We start from the raw sequence: 24552 nt of genomic DNA on the forward strand, positions 1-24552 counted from the left end.
GTCATGTGACTCGAGTCCACACCTCTGCCTGTGACTCACAGCAATGGTCCCGGATAGATTTGAAAACGGTGTTTTCGTCTGCAAACGCTCCGCGTCCACACTACCATTTTCAGTCGTTGTCACAGAGTTTGCGTCCACATTGAAACGTGGCGGCAAAATGTGGAGGAAAAGCAGCGAGTTTTTAAACAGACTAACAATGAGGTGCAGTTGTTGCTGCGACAACACAAAAGTATAAAGTTGCAAAAGCGAGTGAGAATGAAAGAATTTGAAGAAAAGCTGGAGCACCTACAGACTGACATTAATCTTTAACAGGGCTGTCAAACAAAACAACTGCTGTATAATGAACTCCGCTATCTTTGTTTAATTGGTCACATGACTGCATCACATGACTAAAATGCCCAGTTTGATAATAAAATGAATGAACGGTGCAGCCAGTGATTCCTCTCACCTGGTAGAAAGGCGGAGCCACGGCCCGGGCCGCGGTGGAGGAGAACAGCTCCTCGAAGCAGCCGGTGACCTGGAAAAAGTGCAGCATGGAAACAAATGAGGCCTCGGTGCGGCGGAGCAGAACATTGTTTGTCTTTCCTGCGTTTCATAGAGACGCGCAGAGATGAGCAACGCTCACACAAACCTTTCACTGCCGGCCAGAAAAGCCCGCGTCAGGGTTTCTGCCGCCGTCACAGCAGATTTCTCCACGCAGCGGGACCGCTTCACCCTCAGCCTAACCACAGACTGTAAATAAAAGATGAAGGCTATCGCCGTGACAGCCAGCACTCTTAATCTGATCTGAAAACACCGAGGACGGATGGCTCCATCCAGCAGGCCTCCTCATCACAAACCGAGTCTGTGCCCGCTCTGGCCTTAGTCCAGCTCATCACACGTACGTCATGTGACACACTTTTGCCTTCACACTCACACAGCCCAGGTAAGGGATGAAAGCTGCTCATTTACCTGAGCACCAACACTGCTCCACAGACTCACTTTACCTGTCGGTAGGAGGTTCAGAGACCTCACCTTGTCAGGTAAATCTGAGGCGTGACCAGCTGTTCATGCTAGTTGACACGGGGTATTCATGGGGGTCAGCGAGGCCCCTCTAAAACGCCCGAAAATACGTGTTTGGAATCTGTACTTCGATGGGTGAAAGTTTAAGACAAACACATTAAATATTTCTAAATCAGTTAATCACAAAAACAACCTGGGCCTGTCTGCGTGCGATCCTGAGCCTCCATCCTCTCACGCACGCTGAAGCTTCCATCGTTTAACGAAAACGTAGCTGATGATGTCATAAAGTCTTCATCATTTATGTGACTGAAGCTGTGTGACAAAGATGAGCTGAGCCCACAGCACCGCTTCATGAACGATCAGTCAGCTGATCTCCACACTCGCACCTGATCAGCAATAATCCAGCTACAGTAATCTGAGTATTTGTTAATATGACAGATTAGAGGCTGCTGCTGATGTCACAGTAATAACGTGCAGTGCTGCGGGCTTTCAGGTGACGTGTTATCGATCCTGAAGCAGTTTCTATGAAATCAGGGTTTGAGTTTATCGCCCTGAGGAGGAGCAGGAGGAGGTGTTTGTCCGTCCTGTACTGAGGCCAATGAAGCATCGCCTCCTCACCCTGATGTCACCTGGAGGCTGAACAAACACACAGAGCGTCGGGATGCACTCGACTTTATTTCGTTTGCAGTGACAAAGTGAGAAAAGTTAAGAAAAGCCTGTGGCAGCGCCACCTTCAGGCTGAATACAAACACATTACAAATGTTAAAAACAAACAGAGCTTATCGGCTGCTTTTATTTTTGGTCATTAATTTAAAAAGTGAGGTTACAGGAACAGAACACGCAGCCACACTACGACACGTACAAAAGGAAAAAAAGAAACTAAGGCTGTAAACGGGACTTCCTCCCGTCACCTAGCGTTGGCTGATGGTTCGATTCCCCCCAATCAGGTGTAGTGGCAAGACCGAGAGAGACCGTGGGATCACGAGGAGACGGGGCTTCCCGCGTCGCTGCTCTCGCTCGCCTGCCGCTGCATCACCATCTCCCGGGCGACACAGGTGATCTGACCGTTAGTCACCACACCAGATATCCCCGCCCTGCCAGGAAGAGAGCGGCGTTAACCAAGTCAGACCATCGCTGCTAATAAAGTTTATTTATGTGAGTGTGTGTCCATACTTGTGCTGCGCCTCCTCAGTCAGTGGGGTCATCCCCGGCTGCTTCCCGAAGAAGAAAGTGGACCACCAGTGGCCGGAGTCCTGCTTGGGCAGTCCTGTGGACAGAGTCCAACATTCAGACACGACAGCAGCGTTTAACCGTGAAAGGACTGCTGCGCTTCCCGCCGTCACAGCGGCGACGTTAACCTCGGTCACAAGAAAAAGTCAAACTTTCTGAACACAAACGTGAAAACTAATGAAATCAAACAGACTTTTCCAGCCATCTACAGGCGGAAGCAGTTCACACGTCACTGACTGACGCCGCTCACACAAGTTTAAACGAGTTTCAAACTGGTCAGTTATTTTATAACAAAGACGTTTCTATGGCAACAGGAAAAGAAAGCAGGAAATGACTGCATCAGACCTTCATAAAGTCTCGGTGAGTCCGAGCACCGCCCTGGTTTCTGAGACACACACACACACACACACACACACACACACACACACACACACACACACACACACACACACACACACACACTCCCAGCTCTGTTCTTGAAAGTAGGTGAAAGGGGAAACTGGGTGTGTTCAGTTCACTCTGAGCGTGTGTGCGTCTGTGCGAGCTCCCTGGCGACATGCGTGTGCTGTGGTGATGAAGAGCAGCACTCTCACATGAGCTGTAATTCAACAAACCGGATCAGACCGGTCTCTGAGCCCCACAGTCTCCCAAACTGAGGCTGAGGGAGGAAGAACTGAGCATGCTCAGAGACAAACATCTGCATCAGCTCACGTGGGCGTCGCTTCAGGACACAAAGTTCCTGCCAGAAGAGCCGCCGCTTAACTCACTCAGTGTGCGAGCGAGTGGGTGGAGCATCTCAGAAAGCCCCGACTGCTGCATTTTAAACCGCATGATGTCGGCACAAGAAACGCGACAGAATGCTCCCACGCCACCAGACTCCCGGCCCCGCCCTGTCCCACTGTGCACTGACCCGGATGGTGAGGGATGACCTCGCCGCTGTACTCCGAACTGCCACACGAGCTGCTGCTGGACGTAGAGCCGATGCGCCCTGCGGGACACAAACCTCGGGTTAGTCTCCACCTCACACCTCGCTGACTGTAACCTGCCAACTCTTCTTCGTGCGATACTCACTTCGGTAGTAATCAGTGGTCGCCACGAGAGACCCTCCTGCTGGGATAGCTGCCATTGTTGGGCCGTTGGTCGCTGTACACTGTGCTGATGGAACCCTGCAGGGGACAAAACAAACAGGAAGTAATCACACCAATGACCTGCAGTCACCATTTCAGTCATTAAAGCAGTGACAGAGTCACGTGACCATGTCCTGACAGTTTGTTTACATGTGCTCCTCTGTTTTCTTTCTCCAACCAATCAGATCGTCCTGTGGGCAGGACTTCACGCATCCATTAAAAATACACACCAGTGATGGAGAGGCACTGATGATAATGAACACACTGCTCGCTGTGCTCACTGTTGACATTAAACAGAAAGCCAATAACAGATTACGGTTACTACTGTAATTCAGAGGATTACACGAGAAAATAAAGATTACTGTGTAATCTGTGTGCAGAATCTGACCAATCGCTGCCTCTATGGAAACAAAAAGGTATATAAACACAAACGCCATCAATCATCCCTGCATCAGTGTCTGTGAAGCATCACTTCCTGTGTCCATAGATATTATTACTCCAATAATCACCATCACAGAGGCTGCTCTGCTGTGTGAGTGACACCCGAACCTGTCCCACCGTAAACAAGGCCAGCTAGGAACCAAACATCCCCTCCCACAAAGGGCTTAAACATGATTCCTGCCTGTGCTTACACGGGACACGTGAGCGTGCAGCTCATTGATCATCTGTTCATCAATAAAGCCTGACGTCAAAGAGCAGCTGCAGAGACATCAGGCCGACATCAAGAGTGCAACACAGGATCTTGTTTTTATTCTACACAGGTGTAAACCTGCCACAGCAGCCTAACAGTGTGAGGCGAAACCCGCCTGCAGACAATATAACAGTACATGAAAGCATCACGGTCACTCTGCAGCCTCGCGTGCTGCACGTACACACGTCCACGGCAATGACGTCATCCCAGCCGGGCTTGTTTACAACTAACGGTCACTGCAGCAGACCGACATCTTGACGTGAATCCGCCCCATCGGGGTCACCCTGCAAACGGCCCGGTGGGAGAAAAGACCCCGGGGGAAGGAGGGGGGGCACACGGAGGATGTCCCGGAGGACATTTTGTTTCCGATTAATCCGCCTTTAACGGCCCGACAGCCCCCCGCTGCTCCCACGGCAACACCGAGAGAGACGTAACGGTTAGCATAACGGGGACAGAAAGGCTTCGGGACGAGATGGGAACGTGAAACCATCGAAAATGCCCACTTTGTGCCGGAAACGGCCGTCACAGGCACCGCTAACCACCATTTTCTAACCGCTCGTCGCGGTCGGTAGCCTCACCTTGTGCGGACCCAGACGTGCTTGATGTTCGGGAGCACTCCCTTCGATCAGTCGGCGAGGCTGGGGGAGTGAACGCTAGGCAACGGGGCCCATTTGAAAAGAAGTTTTGGGTAAATGTGACCCTCCAAGGCCCGAGCGAGTTCCGACGATGCTGCGGTATGCGGAGGAACGGGCAGCTCCCGCCTTTATACTGGACATGACGTACCCCAGTGGGAGGCGGGACGAACAAAGGCTCCGCCCTCACCGCTTCCCCCTTTCCCTAAAAAAACACCCCGTTGAAGTCGCGTCAGCGCTGAATCAGCGGGTTTCCATGGAAACATCACTGAAACAAAATTTCAACATTTGCATCACAAAATACCGGCACACCGAGACCGGCGCGTGTATCTCCCTGTAAGCCTCAGTACAAGCTCACTTTACATGCGTTCATTTCATTTCCGTTGAGGCTGTAACCGTTAACACGACGCTCGTTTTCCTGCACTTCTCTTTGTTCTCTGCGCTACCAGCAGCCTCCAGCGCCCTCTGCCGGTAATAATAATAATAATCATACATTTTACTGTATTATTGAGGCGCCTTTCAGACCCTCAAGGTCACCTTACAGTAGCACGTAAACAATACCATAAAAAACATTTTTTTTAAAGAAATCCCAGTAAAAACTACAAATAAAAACACAGTAAACTACATTATGACTAAAACCTGTTTAATGGGGGTGACTCGGTAACTGACTCAGTAAACTGGAGAAAAAAGGTGGTCATGACGCTGATGCAGTTTAGAGTTTTTTTGCTCAGTTTTTATATTTGCTTTTATACTTTTATGACTGTTTATGTCTAAATTTTATCTACCATGTTTGCTATATATACATATTTTACTGTAGTACTTGAGGTCAGTTCTGCTGATTTTAAATGCAGGTGTCTCTCATCTGAGAGCCTCGACAGTGGCACAGCTTTATCTCACCTGTCTGTGGTCAGGTTCGTAGGAGAACAGGAACGAGTGATTGTGCAAAACGTTCGTTGTCGGCAGGATTCGAACCTGCGCGGGGAGACCCCAATGGATTTCTAGTCCATCGCCTTAACCACTCGGCCACGACAACCTACCTACCTACCTCCTGCCGCCGCCTACACCTGTCACTCTACAGGTGTGGTTCTCATATGACCCGTACTGATACAGAACGGGGAAGAGTGACCACTTTAATACTACGAACATGATTGTTTCACGTTACTATTTAAGCCTGATTGTGACCATTCACGGTAACTCTCCCTGGTGGTCTAGTGGTTAGGATTCGGCGCTCTCACCGCCGCGGCCCGGGTTCGATTCCCGGTCAGGGAACACCCTTTTTCTGAAAACCGAAGCGTGCATTCACACGTAGCGTTTTGTGGGAGAAACGTTTCGTCACTCATCCAAGTGACTTCTTCAGTCTCAGCTGACTGCAGGTTTCCCCAAATCTTATCAGAATCAGAATCAGAATGGGTTTATTGCCAGATGTTGAGGTTTACAACATTAGGAAATTGCTGCGGTGCTTCAGTGCAAACAATAAGAATTAAAGTGCTATGTAGAAAGAAAGATATGTGCATGAGATATACATGAGATATATACATGAGAATAAGAATTATGAGTGCTACGTAGAAAGATATATACATGATATATACATGAGTGCAGGTGGTGATCAGTGCCAAACATGAAATGATGCAGTGACACAGCGTAGGGTCATGTGTTAGTGGCGGGGACAGTCATGTGGTTATTGTTCATGTGTCCAACAGCAGAGGGGAAGAAACTGTTCTTATGGCGAGAGGTTCTGGTGCAAATGGACCGGAGCCTCCTGCCTGAGGGGAGCAGGGCAAACAGACTGTGTCCAGGGTGAGAAGGGTCAGCTGAGATCCGAGCTGCACGCCGCAATGTCCTGGAGGTGTACAGGTCCTGCAAAGATGGGAGTCTGCAGCCAATCACCTTCTCAGCAGAGCGCACAACACGCTGCAGTCTCTGTTTGTCCCTGATAGTGGCTCCAGCGTACCACACGGTGATGGAGGAGGTGAGGATGGACTCGATGATTGCAGTGTAGAACTGCATCATCGTCCGTGTTGGCAGGTTGAATTTCTTCAGCTGCCTCAGGAAGTACATCCTCTGCTGGGCTTTCTTGATGACGGAGGTGATGGTGGGCTCCCACTTCAGGTCCTGGGTGATGGTGGTACCCAGGAAGCGGAATGAGTCCACAGAGGTGATGGGGGTGTCAGTCAGGATGATGGGGGGGAGTGGGGCTGTGTGCTTCCTGAAGTCCACAATAATCTCCACTGTCTTCTGGGCATTCAGCACCAGGTTGTTGTGGCTGCACCAGGACACCAGATGTTCAACCTCCCTCCTGTAGGCAGACTCGTCCCCGTCCGAGATGAGCCCAATAACGGTGGTGTCATCTGCAAACTTGATTAGCTTGACAGACTGGTGGGTGGAGGTGCAGCAGTTGGTGTACAGGGAGAAGAGCAGAGGAGAAAGAACACAGCCCTGAGGGGAGCCGGTGCTGATGGTCCGGGAGTCCGAGACATTCTTCCCCAGCCTCACGTGCTGCTTCCTGTCCGTCAGGAAGTCAGTGATCCACCGGCAGATGGGATCAGGCACATTCATCAGGGAAAGCTTGCCTCGGAGATGGTCTGGAAGGATGGTGTTGAAGGCAGAGCTGAAGTCCACAAACAGGATCCTGGCGTAGGTTCCTTATAAACAGTACATTTGCATAATGACTGAAACCAGCCCACTGAAGGGACAATGGGCCGGGAGGTCAGTTCCTTAATCATAATTATGCTAATTCTCATGACCACTGATCAACAACCACTGATCAAAGATTCACTTTCCTGGATGATTGAGAATGCATCAAGACGAAAATCTGTAAACATATTTAACCTTCGGTGACCTCAGCCTCTGTCACCTATGCTGTTTGCATACAGAATAGAATATGCATGCAGCTTATTTTTTTAAAAGCTGACGTTTTCTCATATTGAAACCCAAAAACCGTCAGATTGACTTCCTGTTCAGCCCCAGGTGTCATAGTTGACTCTAAACTCAGGAAATTTAGCAACCCAGGAGATGGTCATGGCTTTATTTCTCTAACTTTGCAGCCTTCATCTGAATTTAAATCAGTTAAATTCAGCAATACTTTTCCATGAATTCAGAAAAAGGAGAGCCTCAAATCCAGAATCAAACTTTAATTAATGTTTATTCAATTTACAGATTATAAAGATGTGTCAGTAAATTTATGCACAGCAGTGAAGTGAAGAGATCACAGGGCACATTTCATTTAAAGGAATGCTTTATTGATATCCAAACATTTACAATAAACCAAAATGTTTTTAATTAATTCACCATAAGCTTCCAAATCTGATCCCTTTAACGATCTACATGAGAGAGGCCCCGGACCCGAATAAAGCTGAAAGTTCTCAGTGAGCATGCTCGTGGTGTGCTGCACGTCCCAAAACTAAGAAGTCACTCACTCCATCCATCATCTACTCTCCAAAACAAACTGCTCATGTGCAGCTTTCAAGGAGGAAAATCCATTTAGTTTCAAAATCGCATTTTTCTCACACTGACGAGCTCCTTTCCCCTGTGCATAAGAAAAATGTGATTCTTTTATTAAGTAAATGACTTCAGGAGTATTTCTTGTAGTGTGCAGAAGTTTGTTTAATCTTGGCAAAGCGCAGAGACACTCGAGGAGATCCAGAGACACAAAGAAAGAGTCTGTAACAGATATTTCAGGATTGGCAACTGATGACATTTTACAAAGAAGAAACTACCTCAGAAAAGCAAAGGAAAGAAAATCAGGAAGCAGCTAACAAATCATCTTCATCGTCTACCATAATGATCAACACAAAGAATAAGGACGCACGCAGGAGGCAGGACAGCCGCGGGCAGCAGAAACACCTACAGCGGAGACCCGCAAGACTGATGACAGGTCTCCCTCTCAGGTGTACTCACACGTGGCGGCACGCCTCAATGACCACTTCCTGTCACAGAGCAGTCGGACGCCACAGGAGCAGGATGTCTTATTAACGAGCTCGTCAGCACTTCCTGTAGCGGGCAGGAGTGATGTTGGCAAAGCACACAAAGATTGGCACGGTACTTCATGGCGTTTTACAAATAATGAAAAAAACCTGAAAAGTCAGTTGTTCTGTTGTTTGGCGTGAGCGCAGTTCATCTGCAGGCGTGGTCGCTTCCGTACAGGAAGTTACTCTGCAGGCCCGAACGAAGACAAGCGGCACACCAGACGCGCCCCGTGTGAGTACACCACAAACACCCGGGCGTTCCGTCCTTCACCAAACCCAGAGTAGAAGAAGAAGAAAAACCAAAGGGCGAGGGGTGGGCGTGTCCCGCGGCTGGATCAGAGAGCGGGCGAAGCTTTTAACGCGAGTAAGGCCGACTGAGAAGCGGTGACATTCAGCAGGTAGCGTTCGCGGCGAAGCGTCGTTGAAGCGTCGGCTGCGCTCCGACGGCGACGCCAGTTTCACTAACAGGAAGCTGCGTTTTCAGCGACACGCCTGTGAACCGGAGACAGTTTGGTTACCTGTGTTGGTACACGCCGATAGAAGTTACGTAAAAACGTCTGCAAAGCTGTAAAAGAGTTCAGAGAATACAAAATGGCTGAAGGACTTTTTTACACAGCGGGGGTTTCAGGTGGGATGTGCGTGTACGTGGAGAAGGTCGAGGAGGGCGGGGGTTCCCGGGTCCTGACCCCGCCCATCCTCGCAGGTATATAGCGCTAACCTGTACACCTGCCTGCGTTTACACAGAGCGCGGCGGGGGGCGCTGTGCAGCGTGTGCTCACAGTGTGAATGCAGAGAAAGAAGAGAGCACGCTCACCCACAGAGGCCCATATAGTCCTCCTCCACCTGCAGAAGCCCCGCCTCCAAAGCTACACCTGCAGGAGGTTTGCGTGTTTGTTTTTTGGATGCGTATGAACACTTTGGGGGGGGGGGGGGGGGGGGGGGGGGGGGGGGTGTCAAGTTTCAGAAGGTGACATCTTTTAGCGCCTGGTGTTTAGCCGGGTGGCCTCTGAAACATTGATGGGTTTGAAACAGAGGCGGGGCTCGGGGGCGGGGCTGTGCACTCTGCCACCAGCTACAGAGCGAGCTGATGAGGTGGAGGTGGAGGTGTGGCTCTGCGACGAGGTGTTAACAGTACAGTCTAAGGTCGTGAAGAAGGTGGCGGCGAGGAGGTGGTGGAGGAGGGAGCGAGTGTTCAGAAAGATGGGTTCTCCTGAGTGGGGGTGGTGTCGGTGGGGGAGCTGACGGCGTCTCCATTTCCTCTCTGACCGACGACCTTATACTGAAGAGAGAGAGGAAGAGGAAACAGCTGAGGGTCAGTGATGCGGTTAGCGCGTCCCTTCATCAGCTTCCTGTTTACTCTGTTTAAAGCCTCGTCTTCATTTTAAAACCTTCCTTCAGACACAAACCTGAAACTAAAGAAAAGCTGACTTCCTGTCCCACACTCACGGAGCACCGTGAGCAAAAACATGCAAAGAAGAAGAAACTAATCGACACTGGACACAGAACATGCTGCCACCTTGTGGTGAAACTCTGCATTAACCTTTGCTCGTTCTGCAGATATCTGAACTCAATGTTCAACTTTGATCCTTTTCCAAACACTAAACTTTGCTGCAGACCTCTGCTCACCTTCAGGTTCCCCATTTTATCCTCAAAGGACTTGAAGGTTGGAGAGTTTCTGCGGAGCAGAGACACGAGGTTAGAGTCAGAATAACACCGCCACATCAAATCTAACAAACATCACATTTCTTTAATAACAACGCCAAATCCAAACGTCAGGATGCCGTGTGAATAAAAACTGAATGTGATGATCTGCAAGTCTCATAAATCCAGATTTGATTCACAGAAAACATTTAAAGGAGAAAATGAACCATTTCAATAAAGTTTGACTTTGATGGCGGCAGCACGTGCGTCAAAGTTGGGACGGGTCGACAAAACGCTGAAAACTGAGAAGAGAAACAGCCGGAGGAAGATTTATCAGCTGATCAGGTGTCCTGTGTGTTGTGTCTTTCTGGCTGCTGTTACAACCAAATTTCCCCTTGTGGGACAATTAAAGGATTATTCTATTCTATTCGATTCTATTCTGTCAGCAGCTGGGTCACATGATCGGGCAGAGCTTCACCAACCTACAGCAATCCTCACTGTGAACATGACATCATCAGCATACTCAGAGGAATCTCTGTGCGCGGGGACGATAACCTTCAAACGCCGCTCTGTGATCAATCAGTGCACGGGCTCAGGAACGCTTCCAGAAACCGCCGTATGCGAGCAGCTCGGCGTGCAGTCCACACGTGCAGGTTACAGCTCCATCACATGGAGGAGAACCACGCGTGACCACGATGGAGAAATGGCGCCATCTGCTCTGGACTCCTTTAAGACTGATCTGAGGTCAGACCCGTCATGTTTTATGTTTTATTGTGAATAAAATGTGAGTTTCTGAGATCTGCAGACTCACAGCAGCCCGACGTTTTGGGCCATAGACCTGATAAAATATTCAATCATGAAATAAAAGCAGCTTTAATAAAAACAAACAATGTACACATGTTTGTATCGTTTGTGTTTCACTGCAGACGAGCTGCGACTGGAAAGAACAAACAAAGAAAAACAGCCACCGCAGCAAAGTTTCATTATGTCACCGCAGCGTCAAACTTCAACACAATAACAACTAAAATCAAAAACTTTCATGTTGCCACGGAAACATCAGATCAGCTGACGGCAGAGTCGAATAAATGTATTCGAATAAAAGTAGCCAATAAAAACTCCACCTCATTTCCCCACATCAAACGCCCCCAGGTTTGAACGCCTTCAGTGAGCTGATGTTAGCGAGCACAGACAGGTACAGGTGTGTGTGTTACGTTACCTCATGGCGGGCATACTTATCGAGTGGCGAATGGAATAGTTGCTACTTTGAATGCGTTAAAGAGAAGAGACAGAAAAGCAAGTGTTACAATGCAGGAAGCAGTGACACGCACGCACACGCACACACACAGCTGTTAAATCAGCTGTCACAGCCTGCAGAGCAGTCTGACGCTGAAAGAACTGAGTTTTTCAAACATCCTCTGCACAGCTGGAACGCCCAGCATCGTTTCTTTAACTCGTTTACTTTATTTTCAGCTCATATCATCGAAACGTCTTCCTGTCAGGCTGGCCAATCAGAGCACAGCACTTTAAACTGGCGCTGATACATGAACATACAGAACCATCAAACTGAAATGAAGCTGTCTCCACAGCAACCTGAGCCTAGCATCACTACAAACGTTGAATTCAACTTTATTGACACAACACAAAGTCACAACAGCAGTCCCCTTGAGGCACTTTAAAGGGTCACCTGACTTCTTAGTGGACCAGTGTTGCGTTTACATAATTACAGGTCATGTGACTGACCGTGTGAGGATGACAACATGTGGAGGCTTACCTAAAGGAGTTAGAGAACGGCAGAGCTCTGCGGGTCAGACCAAGGCAGCGGTAAGGAGAGAGAGAGAGAGCGTGAGGCCACACCCACCCACACACACACACACACACACACACACACACACACACACACACACACACACACACACACAGTGAGCTACAGGGATTAAACTGCAGAGTGGAGGGGGCCGCGTCCCACTGCTGCTTTACTCACACTCAGCACTGAAGCTGGGTAACGACCCAATCACAGCAGTGAAGCTGCAGGTGGGCAGGACGCGACCGGAGATGAAGTCAGAGCTGCAGGAAGAAACGCGTGGCCGGGTTTAACCTGGTGACGGTCTGAGGCGGGCCTCGTCCTCGCCAACGCGGGGGCTCAGAGAGCGCGTTGGCGAGGACGGGACAGGGTTGATGCTGTGAGCCACGTTAACGGGCCGTCGCCCGAGCAGTGCTCGCACTCTGTCACTCGGGGAGCTAAACCCACAGCAGGAGAGGCGTGCAGACCCAACACACCACCTGATTTAAACGATCCACAGACTCGTCACCAGGTTGCCTAGCAGGGGACGGTGTAAGGATGGGTCCACACGTCCCCGCTGACATTTGTTCCTGCAGCTGAGCCGGCGCGGTGGCCATGTTGGCTCTGTCGCACTGTACCTCATGTCGCCGATCTTCTTGCTGAGGGCCGTGCTCATTGTACTCAGAGCCGCGGTCGTCTTCTGTCCGGCCTGGGAAAGCGTCTCCTGAGTCTTCTTGTACCTGCAGAGAGGAGGAGCACAGAAACAGAGGCGTTAGTGTTGAGCTGCAGCGCCACAGACACACAAACGCACCAGTGTTAGTGTTCACACAGACCAGCCGCGACACACAGCAAGTTAAACACAGCAGAGCGTCCTCCCTCTGGAACAAACTGGAAACAGGAACAAGAACCCAGGAGTGTTAGCAGGCACCAGTCAGCCGGCAGGAAGAGCTTATTTCAGTCTCGCCTCACAGCACGAGGAAAACATGACAGGGAGACCGATGGCTGGTCATGACCAGCGGCGAGCCGAGCGCGTTACAGCGAACAGAGCCACACTACTGGTTTGATGATGTGAGAGACCTGAGATGCAACAGCGTCCAGCAGAGGCAGCAGTGAGTCCGTGCCTCAGACTCATGTTACAGCCTGACGGTCCGTGGATCCTCCTCCGTAACACAGCTTTAAAGGGCATCGTGCTCGTGCTGCCGGAGCCCTTTTAATGAGGTCATGTGACCAATAAGATGGCTGCTGTGAGGTCACTGTAACAGAGCGCTGAGGAAGGCGGAGCTCCGCTTTAAGGATTTTATGTTGATGTTACTGATCAGCAGGTGTGATGCTCCCGTACGTCGCTGTCCGCCCTTTCATCCAAACACGAAACAACAAGGGCCAACTTTGATCCTGCAGACCGCAGAGCGAGCTCGCAGCGGCTGTGTCCATCTGCGGTCCCGAGACAAGAACCTCAGGTTTATCGGGTCCAGACTGAGGACGCTTCCAGACAGAAAACGTCCAGCAGCTAACAAAGCAGCACACCACCTGTGGAGGCTCTTCGGCCAAACGCATGCAGGAGCTCAGAAACGCAGGGGCTGAAGTTCAAATGGATCAGAGACCGGATCTATAACTCGCCTAACAGCAGTTTACCGACGGCTTCGCCTGACCAGCTGTGAAAACAACAGGAAGTCAGCGGCTTGTTTTCATTCCTGCAGTCGAGCTCCCGTTTACCTCCAAACACCTCTGATCCCAGCACGGACAGGACGACGCGTGCGGCAAGCAGAACACGCCGTGCTCTCGCTGCTTCCACGCACAGCAGGCGTCTGTCAACACTACAGTAACGCAGCAGCACGATTGAAGCACGTGAAAAGTTCAGAGCTGGATTGTTACTTGCAGAAAGTAACTTGGTTACTTTTGGGGGGGAAAAACATTTTTAGAGTAACAGCACTGACAGCTGCGGCTCGGGAGGACCAGCGGCTCGTTGGTGGTTCGATCCCCAGCTACTCTACTCTGCATCTCAACGTAACCCCCAGACCCAGGCCTCTGTGAGGTCCACCAATAGGAGCACAAAAATCTCAGCCCCACACACACACACACACACACGGGCGGCCGACAGCTTCAGCTCCACGCCGGCTTCACTCTGAACGTCAGCCAGGACGCACAGCCAGGAACAACAGGAAAACTGTGTCAGTCTGGAAAAGCAGTCGCAGCATTAGGTCATCAGGCAAAGCAGCATCTGTGACCTTTGACCTCCACCAAGGAGCAGCACAAGATGAAGGAGGATTATGATAAACTGTGAATCATGCAAAGCTACTCTACTACAACCCAAGAAGAAAGATGAGGAGCTGGAAACGAGCACACAGGTCTGAGTTTGTTGCTTTTTGGTTCCAGTTTTCTTTCTCAACCCACCATCACAGCTTCAATAACACTTCCTGTAACCCAGGGGTGGGAACTCCAGGCCTCGAGCTTTATCACCCTGGGTCGGCACACCTGGGTCAAATGATCAGTTCAGTTCCAGGCCTCTGCAGAACTTCACGACATGTTGAGGAGGTCGTTTAGCCATTTAAATCAGCTGACATGTCTGAAAACCTGCAGGACGCCGGCCCTCGAGGCCTGGAGCCCCCCGGAGCCCCGCCCCTGCTGTAACCCTAATATTAATAAAACATTTAACCCTATGATGTCATCTTCTGCTTTTTTTTTTTTTAAACTGTTGAACCTCTGCACTGTTGCTTTTTCCAAAACAGACTGGGAGCTGACGATGACGCCGTAAACAAAGAGCTCCAGGTTCCTGCTCGCAGCTCTGCGTGTGCGCCGCTGTGTGGCGCGTCGGAGGGTCGCTCTGGACGAGCTGATAGTTACTCCACCTGAGAATAAATGCCACTGTGTCCGTGTGACACTTACTGTAATCAATGATCCCTGCCAGACATGCATGGCGGTGGCGCTTCACTTCCTGTCAGCTTTGACTGTTTGAACGCTCTGCATGACGTCTGTTTTAGATTAATAACTGGAGAAAACGTGGTCAGCATCGACAGGGCCTGAATATTTTTGGTTCAAACACTGAAGACGATGAAAAGTGTAACGAGGAGGCTTCAGCTGCGTCCACAGCAGAAAACGTCTCCTCGTCTCGTTAGCAACAGCTCCACCGCCGTGGCACCACAGAAGCAAAAGGAAAACAGAAAACTTCCACAAATCCCAAAGTGAAAGAAACCTTAACTCATCTACAGACAGACAAGAGCACAAAGACGAAGGTCAACTCACGCGTCGGAGTGGGTAATGTCATCCAAAGTGGCCGAGGCAGACAGATATCTGAAGACACAACAGCAGGAAAAATCACACAGAGACACTCACAGCACACGTCAGCTGAAAACGTCCAAAACATGCTAGAAGCTGCCGCTGTGTGCGGCCGGACAGGAACGCCGACTCTCCTGAGCACACGGAGGAGGTTTAAAAACGCCGCCGCCGTGGATTCAGAGCTGCACGTTCATATAACACGTTGATGGAAAAGAATATTCACATGTAATACAGATCTGCAACATAAAAACCTCCAGCTGAAAAGAAGCCGTCACAGATGAACAGCAGTCACACAGTCAGCACATCCGTGTTGGCGGCGGTCCGCTGCGAGGGGCGGGGCGTAAAGCGAGGTTGCAGGTACACGGGTAAACACTCAGACCTCACAGAGCAGGGAGAGGATCAGCGTGGAGTTCACAGGAGTCACACAGCCACGCAGCTGAGGGCGGAGCCAGGAAACAGGAACGCCGCCCTGACCGAGGAACCTACAGGTGTGTGCGCCTGTGTGCGTGTGTGTGTGTGTGTGTGCGCGTGTGTGTGTGTGTGCGCCTGTGTGTGTGTGTGTGCGCGCCTGTGTGTGTGTGTGTGTGTGTGTGCGCCTGTGTGTGTGTGTGTGTGCGCGCGCGCGCCTGTGTGTGTGTGTGTGTGCGCGCCTGTGTGTGTGTGTGTGTGTGCGCCTGTGTGTGTGTGTGTGTGTGTGCGCCTGTGTGTGTGTGTGTGTGTGTGTGTGTGTGTGTGTGTGTGTGTGCGCGTCTGTGTGTGCGCCTGTGTGTGTGTCTGTGTGTGCGCCTGTGTGTGCGCCTGTGTGTGTGTCTGTGTGTGTGTGTGTGTGCGCCTGTGTGTGTGTGTGCGTGTGTGCCTGTGTGTGTGTGTGTGCGTGCCTGTGTGTGTGTGTGCGCCTGTGTGTGTGTGTGCGTGTGCGCCTGTGTGTGTGTGTGTGTGTGTGCGCGCCTGTGTGTGTGTGTGTGTGCGTGTGCGCCTGTGTGTGCGTGTGCGCCTGTGTGTGTGTGTGTGTGTGTTTACTGACTGTGTTGCTGTTCGAATAATTGTTGTGAAGTAGCTGTAGGCCTGTCGTGATGACCTTTGACCTAGCCCACCAATCAGAAACGGGCCTGTGCAGGTCCCGGTTTAAACAGCCAATCACAATGAGCCGTATCCTGTGTCCACTAACATTCAAACACCTGCACTGGTGAAGCTGCTATTGTGGTTGCCATGGTGATGAGACTTTTGGCCGCACCGCTCAAACCCGAGACCGGAGCTGTGAGCGTCAGGAAGGAGGCCGTCTCTGCTTCCCTCGTGGTCAGCGTCCACTCAGTCCACAGTCACAGAGAAACGTGCGTGTTGGTGATCACATGATGCCATGGAGTTAAAACTCACCGAACATTTCACCCATTTATCTGAAGCTCTGCGATAAATATTAACCGCAGGGACAGGCTCCACCCCCCGCCAACCTGATAAGGATCAGAGGACGGATGGATGATGTGATGATATTTAAACTTTGATCTGTGAAACATGACACGGTGAGCTGCAGCATAAGGTCGAATCCAACGCACAGCAGACTCCTGTTGTGCAACAATCCGATTCTGACCTCGCAGACAGCCTGAGTTATTTTTACAGAAACCGGAGCCGCCCCGCGAGGCCAGCCTCCGCCCACAACTGTCCCCTCCCACTGCACGGGCCACATCAACCCAAACGGCTCCGTCTCCACCGCCTCCGGTTTACTTTGAGACAAGACGCTCAGTCAGCTGATCCACAAAACGAGGAAACGGGAAAAAAAGAGAACATCTAAAAATATTCATGCGGCCGTGACGTGTTCATAACTCACAGCGTCTGTGCGCGCCTCACCCGCCTGCCCGTCTTCCTGGATATCACGTATCATGTGACTAAGCAAAACACCGTCTCTTCCCCTCCTCCTCTCTCGCATTCCTTTCCTCCCACTCGTTCCTGCAGCAGCGAGTCCGAGCTGTCCGTGTGGTTGCAGACACGTTTCCAGCTGCATTAGAGTAAAATCCACGCTGACTGCACGTCTGCGGCAGACGAACGACCACAAACTAACACCGACAGCGCTCGCCGACGTGCTGGTGTATTTCTGCGAGCAGAACAAACACCAGAAACCTGCCGGTGCAGCTGCTGCTGCTTGTGAGTCAAGCACGAGTCGGCAGCGCCGCCCCGTCAGGTCACGCCAACTATCCGAGCGAGCTCGCCAATCCGGTTCATTACAGAGGCGGAACCTGGAAACTTCCAGCAGCCTCAGGCCTCAGCAGCCGGGCGGGAACGCTGCGATTCACAGCGTGTCTTTGCTCTCCTGGCACAGAAACGTGTCCCTCGGACTGACCCAGACTGGAAGTCGTTTCAGGGGTCAGCCGGGATCGCCCGGGGTCAGATGGCGTGCTTGAGGCTCTGAGTGATGCAGCAATTCTGCACATGCTCATTGGGAACGACTCATCCTCTGTGGGGTCTCCAACTCCACGTGTCCGGGAGCGCTGTCACCTTTAACAGGGTTTTTGGACGTTAACGTCAACCGTAAAAACACCCGTGGCGCCAACGCCAAGGTGTGTCTGCGACGGAAGCCGCTGGCCTCGGGAGACACAGGCCTGCAGCTGCATGGTGAATAACCACGGTCCGACAAACGAGTCGCGTTTTACCGTCACTGGGTTTGACTTTGAAACGTTTCAAAGCTCTGTCCTGCCTCGCCTTATAAATCAAGCGCACCCATCTCCATGACGGCACGGCAGCGTTTTCTCCCCACGAGCTCCCAGCGCGTCTACTCCAGCTACAGCCACAAGTCAAACCAACGTGGCTTCCAATCACCAGCAAAGACCTTCATCGGTTCAATAGCTGCCTTTTACTGAATGAAAAAACAAACATGTAATTATCAGCACAATAGTTACACATGGAAGTGTGACCACGCCTCCTTTAGAGGAGGTGCGCTTGATTTCTAACAGCGGGGAACAATGAATGACTGACTGCAGTGAACAGCCTGTAACTCAGACAGCAGAGGGGGGAAGGCTGTTTGAAGAAGCCAAAAATACGGAGGAAGACTGATGCTGAGAGGAAGCAGGAGAGGACACCGTCACATCTGGAGGCAAAGACACCTGATCTCTGAGAGGGGAAGTGAAGAAATACACTGAACCTTTAGCTCCTCCACAGAGAATCTGATAACCAAACACACTCGGGTGAGTGAGGCATGCAGCTCAGGCTGCTGTGGTCAGGACGCCCACACCAAATCCCACCTCAGTGCTACCTCACAGCAGAGCACTCACTCCAGCAGTTGCTCTGTCCGCTGACACCACGGTGCATGATGCTAGCATCACAGACTCACACTCAGTCCTCAGTAACTGGAGCTCAGCCTTCTTCCTGGTCTGTTAGTACAGAAACGTCACAGCAGCCATGTTATCGGTCACATGATGTCATTAAAAATGCTCCGACAGCACAAACACGGTGCAGAGGTCCGGCTCAGGGACCTGAGACCGAGCAGACAGCTGCAGGTGAGCCTGAGCAGCTCCCACACTAGACCGCTGAAATGTTCACGCACACGTTAGAAGCTGGGTGCCAAAGTCAGAGCGTGAGAGCGCAAACAGAGCGAGCAGCGAGCACGGCGTCGACTCACAGATCTGAACGGGTCACCCGCTCGTTCCACTCGCCCAGCGTCTCAGCCGTTCTCACGTAGCTGGAAACACACACAGGACGGCGTCAGCTCAGCCTGAATCACACTTCAGTATAACCCCTCCTGTCATCCTGCAGCTCTGTCTGAAACAAGCTCCGCCCCTTATAGACCCACTTTCTGCTGATTGGCTGCCCCTCACTAACAGAAGGTTAGACAGCAGTGACTTCTCCTTCCTTCAGAAAAGCTTTGCTGCCATTAAAGCGCAGAGCGCCGCTGCGTCTGAGCGCGTCAGAGATGAAACTGTCTCTGCAGCTTCCGTTTCATCTGAACGATGCAACGTGAAACCGGATGGGTCAGTCTGCAGCTCGTTACTACCGGCGCCCGCAGGGACTCGCACACACCCTCTCGCATCCTGTGCCAGAAGCTCGTCTATCAGCAGGTGCTCCCTGCACATCCTCAGGATCACATCTCCTCCTCAGCATCAGGAGGTGGGATCCAAACCAGGTGAAGCTGGACTCTATGTGCAGATGTGGCTGTGCCACAAGCCGAGGCCTTCAACTTGTTCAGTTTCTTCTTTGCAAACCAATCAGGATCCACAGACTCGGGCTGAACCTCCAGCCTCGGTGAAGCGAGCCTCCGACTGCTGAACAGTACTCATGCTTCAACAGCTCGTCTCCTCACCTGTGGGGACCTCCCAGCCTGACAGCCCCGGGGTTCAGTCCACATCGTGGCAAACCAGATACAGCTTTGGTGACGGTGGAAGGAAAAACTCCCTTTTAACAGGAAGAAACCTCTGACAGAACCAGCTGAGGAAGCCAAAGCCATCAAACACATGAATTTAGGCTAATTAAACGCGACGCCATCCAGAACAAATCAATGTTTGCATGAGTCCAACCTTCGGTCCTCTTGTTATTCAGAGCTGAGCTGAAGGCTGTGAGCGATATCTGCTGGGACTGAATGGAGCCTTTATTTAGTCTAAGCTGTGGAGAACATTTGAAACGTAAAGCACCGAGATATACGAAAGCTCTCCGAGGACAGCCTAACCTCCCGGCGCATTCACAGATACGTACGCGTTGGAGGTCTGCACGTCCTGCCAGCTCCTCGTGAGGTTCTGCCTGAGTTCGTTGAGCGGGTTGAGGCCGAGTTTCCTCTTCAGCTCTGCGGCGTGTCTCTCTTTTGCGCACAAAACCTGCCGCAGGGTGTTGATCTCCTCCTCCACCTGAAACACATTCACAGACTTTCTTAAAACAGGAGCTTTAAATCCAACTCCACAGAAAGTCACGTTATTTGATGGAGAGACCGTAAACACCACCATCCTTATTCACCCCCACCCCTCAAACTGTTTTCTGGAGGCTTGGAGAAAGCTGCGTTCACACAGGAAGGAAGAAAACAAACACACACTGGCAACACAAAGGGGGCGGGGCAAATAAAATTGTTCTCAACTGTAGCGACTACAAGTGAGAGCTCAGGATACTGCTGACTGACTGATGAAGTGGTAGTAAGTACATTAGAAGGTTACCTAGGTAACCAGCACCCGGTCCATTAGCGACCGCCGAGTCCAGGCGTCTGATCTCAATATAAAAAAAAAAATTAAAAAAAAAAAAAAACAGGCTCAAGTGGCGATCGTGGCTCAAGAGTTGGCAGTTCATCTTGTAATCACAAGGTTGCCGGTTCGAGCCCCGGCTCAGACAGTCGCAGCCGTTGTGTCCTTGGGCAAGACACTTCACCCGTTGCCTACTGGTGGTGGTCAGAGGGCCCGGTGGCGCCAGTGTCCGGCAGCCTTGCCTCTGTCAGTGCGCCCCAGGGTGGCTGTGGCTACAATGTAGCTGCCATCACCAGTGTGTGAATGTGTGTGTGAATGGGTGGATGACTGGATATGTAAAGCGCTTTGGGGTCGCTATACAAACACAGGCCATTCACCATTTTTATTTCAGGCTCAAGTAACGGTTTAACCGCAGAGGCCGTGGCGTAAACGCAGCGCTCATGATGTCATGACAGTCACAGGATCAGAGGGTTAAATTAAACAGCTGCTCAGTGAAACCTTTCGCTGTAATCAGTCACCTGACACTTCATTTCAAAACTCCTGAGCTCCAGTTTTGGATCCAAACACTGCAAACTAACACTTAAAGAAGCCCCGCCCCCACCACACAGGTGCTGTTGAGCACCTGGGATCTCAGCAGGTGTGGTGTGTACCTTGGTGAGCTCGGTGCGGAGCTCCTCCGCCTCCTCCTCCGTCAGGCCAGGTGGAGGAGGGTTGGCTGGGTTCCCCATAGCGCCCTCCACGGGCACGTCGGACAGGCTGTCTGTGCGATCCACGCCGAGAGCTTTGTTAGGAGAGTTCAGGTTGATATCTGAGAGGAGGAAGAGGAGGAGGCGGGATTAGAGACACTGAGACAATGCTGAAAGCAACAGAGGCGCGCGCACACACACACACACACACAGGAAAAGGCGAGTGCTGGCGGCAGCTGATATCAAACAGGAAGTGGCAGCAGCTGCTGCGAACACCGCCACACTGAGAAAGAAACTGAGTCATGCTGGAACAGAAGGACTGGTTCTGATGGGCGTAGCAGCCTGTGGACCAGTGCGGTCCAACACGGAGGACCTCTGGCGGTGGACGTGAGTCAGCAGGAAACGCTGGCGACCCCGGTCAGACCGGCAAATGGTAAAAATCAGCAGGATGACCCTGTGACCTCCACCACCTCCACCCGTTTCATTTAAACCAGGATCCACACTTGAGAAAAAAATCTCACTGATGACCGACTGTAGAGACGACACAGACCACCATAATGGTGACCTCGCAGGTGTGTCAGCCAATGAGCAATGGCCTCAACGCAGGTTTACCCGCATTTCCAGCACAGCCAGCTGGGCCCCAATAAATCCTGACTCACGGTCGAAGAGCAGATTATTGTACGATTGTGCGTCCGTCTGAGCCCGCCTTTGTCACAGACTTTACTGGGCGGGGGTGTGTCGATGGACAGATGGCAGTCAAAGCGATTCTTACCCAGCGTCCCCCGGTGCATTAAAGTAACGCTGTCCCTGTGCTGACAGTCATAATGCATTAAATCAGGTTTCACATCGCACAAACACCCTTTAGTGTGTGTGTGTCTGCGCAGCTACACTGACCCGAGTGTGCAGGATTCAGCCTCGGAATTACAGCCCAGCATTTCAAAATAATAGACAACATCTGCAATTATAGAGGCACAAAAACACCACACAATGTTCTCTCGATGCTCGCCGGCATCATTCATGTCGTTACTGAAGGACGTCCTTCCACACTTCCTGGTTACAGCAGCGCTGACACAGCGTTACAGCCGGACCCTCGGCACAGGCCGCATGCAAGCACCTGGGCAGCGCCTTCAAAGGAACATTTAATCACAGTAAAAATGACCTTCTCGTGTTTACGTGAATGCCATAGCAACAACATCACCGTTCATGTGACATACAAAAATGGTCCTGCTAGTGTCACAGGTGGGGGTGGGGCTACAGTATTAATCTATGACTGACAAACCCCCCACTCTAATTTTGAAAGTTGAGTCGCTGCTATAGGGGCGTTCCCAGTTTACATCACTGCAGCGGGAGTAACAAATAAAATCAAAGTTTCTTCCACCTCCACGTTTGCTTACACCACCTGACCCAAAATGGTCAAAACATTAAGAACCCCCAAAGGATTTTACTGACCTAACACAGCAGGGACCAGACATCAGACCCTGGAATATTTCAGGTAACTCTGACAGGGTCAGGTGGGAAGCATCAGGTGACGCTGCCTCAAAGGGTTTCTCGACAGTGTCATCACTGTGGGTCTGTTCCCGCACATCCCTCCATGATCCCCTGAAGAAGAGTCATTTCCTAATCCTTCATGCTTCCGGCTGCGGTCTCACTTCCTCACTGCCCTCACAGAGAAACCGTGTGTGTGTGTGCGCGTTATCAGCTTCATCATCTGATGTGGCAGCGGTCTGACGAGTCTGCAGACGCTGAGCCGTGTCCTGCATGTGAACCACACCTTCCTTACACTTCTGCTGATAACACAACACAACAGCTGCTGCCTCGCCCTGTGAGCCAGCAGCGACCGAGCCTCGTTACTGAAGGCCGACCCAAAGCAGTCAGCAAACCTCTTCCTGGTTCATCGGGTAGTTACTGCGGGGTCACTTCACAGACTCGGACGTCCCTCTTTATCCGCCCTGCTGCGCACAGACGAGAGGCAGCAGTAACCTCTGCTCTGAAAACGTCCATTAGAGCTGCAGAGCAGCGCGGGGAGTTCACAGAGAGAGGGCCTGCAGGAGCCGACCGAGGCGTCATCAGGTCACCTCGGATCCTATTGGCTCAAGCATTGACGCAAGACACGTCTGTCCCGTTTATTCCTCACGTTCTGGGGTTGTCTTACTGAAAACAAGCGTCTTCACCTGAACTGATGTTGAACGTTTAACAAATCTGGGTTTTTTGAGCTCGAGTAAATTTAATCCCACTGACAGAAAGGTGCACGTGCTGGCTTTATTAAAAGCAGATGATCAATAGGAAGTCATTTCCTTTTTGTCCTGAAACCTGAATTCACGCCTCACCTTAAAATAAAGACAAAGCTCCCTTCACAGTCTGACTAAATGCTGCTTTTAAGGCTGACCTATTCTGCACTTTTTCTACTCTTCCAGCTGTATGATGTCATCACGACAAACAAAAGCTCCACCCACCTGCTGTTTAAAACTTCCCTTTGTAAGGCTTATTCTGATTTGTGAATCATGCTAAGCCACCCTGGCAGTGTGAGAGAACACAGCCTGATTCAGCTGTAAACACAGCGTCAACACAACATGAAGCTGTCAGTCTGAAAAGTCAGTGATGACACAGCAGCAACTAGCATGCTAACAGCCAGTTAGCTGTGTCCACCTGACAGGAGGGGTCGGTGACTCACTCAGGTGAGGCTCCAGGTAAATACAGGAGCCTCTGCTGCTGCGTTTGGGGCAGCCAGCCAATCCTACCTGGAGTCTGAGCTGGTTAAACACGTCGGCAGTGTCCGTGTCCGTAAACACGGAGCTCCGTTTTTAATATGATTCAAGTTCCACTCAGCGGCTAACCCACAAACCCGAGCTCAGAGCCCGGGAACCGGGCCTGTGGCCAATGTTCGGTGATCTCCCAGCTTCGTACAATCAAACCGGGCTCACACAGTGGGCTGTCGGCCGTTTATGACCGATTAAAGTGGCTAAAGTATCCGCTGAGAGCCGCTCTGCGCACTCTCACACTCGGCTAGGCTACGCTAGCTCCGTGCTAGGCTAACACTCAGCGTTACCTTGGCTGGCGGGGTCCATGGCGTCGCTCTCTCGCGGATTAAACTCCTCTTTCGAAGATTTAAAGTTTCAGGTGGAGCGCAGCGGACAGCAGAGCGGCACACTGAGCACAAACCGTCCACACTACAGCTTCGCTGACAGAAAGTCGTCGACAAGAACACACGGGGAGCAGCAGTCGTTTATCCCACGGTCCGTGAAATTAACGCCAAACAACAGAGGCACATCCGGCGGGGAATTTCAAAATATTACGTTAGTGCCTGGAGGCGATGACTGGGAAATATTTATTGATGACTCCTCTATTATTTTATTAAGAAATAGTGGATTACCTGCCTCG

General features: G+C 51.2%; 2 protein-coding genes and 2 non-coding genes across 12 annotated transcripts; 1 reads left to right on the top strand and 3 right to left on the bottom strand.

Moving 5' to 3' along the window:
- Nucleotides 1-1658: 1658 nt before the first annotated feature.
- On the bottom strand, nt 1659-4837 carry ppdpfb (pancreatic progenitor cell differentiation and proliferation factor b). Its single transcript, XM_004576341.6, has 5 exons — nt 4629-4837; nt 3304-3398; nt 3143-3220; nt 2176-2269; nt 1659-2096 (listed from the first exon to the last, which is right to left on the bottom strand). The coding sequence occupies exons 2-5, from the start codon at nt 3356-3358 to the stop codon at nt 1982-1984; spliced, it is 342 nt and encodes a 113-aa protein (XP_004576398.1). The 5' UTR covers nt 3359-3398; nt 4629-4837; the 3' UTR covers nt 1659-1981.
- A 796-nt stretch (nt 4838-5633) lies between these two features.
- trnas-aga (transfer RNA serine (anticodon AGA)) lies at nt 5634-5715 on the bottom strand. Its single transcript has one exon. It is a non-coding gene; the product is annotated as a tRNA-Ser (tRNA).
- Nucleotides 5716-5879: 164 nt separating this feature from the next.
- On the top strand, nt 5880-5951 carry trnae-cuc (transfer RNA glutamic acid (anticodon CUC)). Its single transcript has one exon. It is a non-coding gene; the product is annotated as a tRNA-Glu (tRNA).
- A 1948-nt stretch (nt 5952-7899) lies between these two features.
- On the bottom strand, nt 7900-24441 carry tpd52l2b (tpd52 like 2b). 9 transcript variants are annotated; one of them, XM_012923673.5, is made up of 10 exons: nt 24221-24441; nt 21139-21296; nt 20016-20164; nt 18949-19008; nt 15309-15356; nt 12707-12808; nt 12060-12086; nt 11505-11546; nt 10274-10322; nt 7900-9926 (listed from the first exon to the last, which is right to left on the bottom strand). In XM_012923673.5, exons 1-10 carry the CDS (start codon nt 24237-24239, stop codon nt 9840-9842), a joined length of 741 nt encoding a protein of 246 aa, XP_012779127.1. In that variant the 5' UTR covers nt 24240-24441; the 3' UTR covers nt 7900-9839. The 9 variants fall into 9 exon arrangements, with proteins under 9 accessions (XP_012779127.1, XP_004567657.1, XP_012779130.1 ...); XM_004567600.6 differs by having other exon boundaries at nt 11505-11549; XM_012923676.5 differs by lacking the exon at nt 18949-19008 and having other exon boundaries at nt 24221-24439.
- Between the last annotated feature and the right edge of the window lie 111 nt (nt 24442-24552).

The sequence above is a fragment of the Maylandia zebra genome, linkage group LG20 (assembly GCF_041146795.1).
Source record: "Maylandia zebra isolate NMK-2024a linkage group LG20, Mzebra_GT3a, whole genome shotgun sequence".
Taxonomy (NCBI): Eukaryota; Metazoa; Chordata; class Actinopteri; order Cichliformes; family Cichlidae; genus Maylandia; species Maylandia zebra.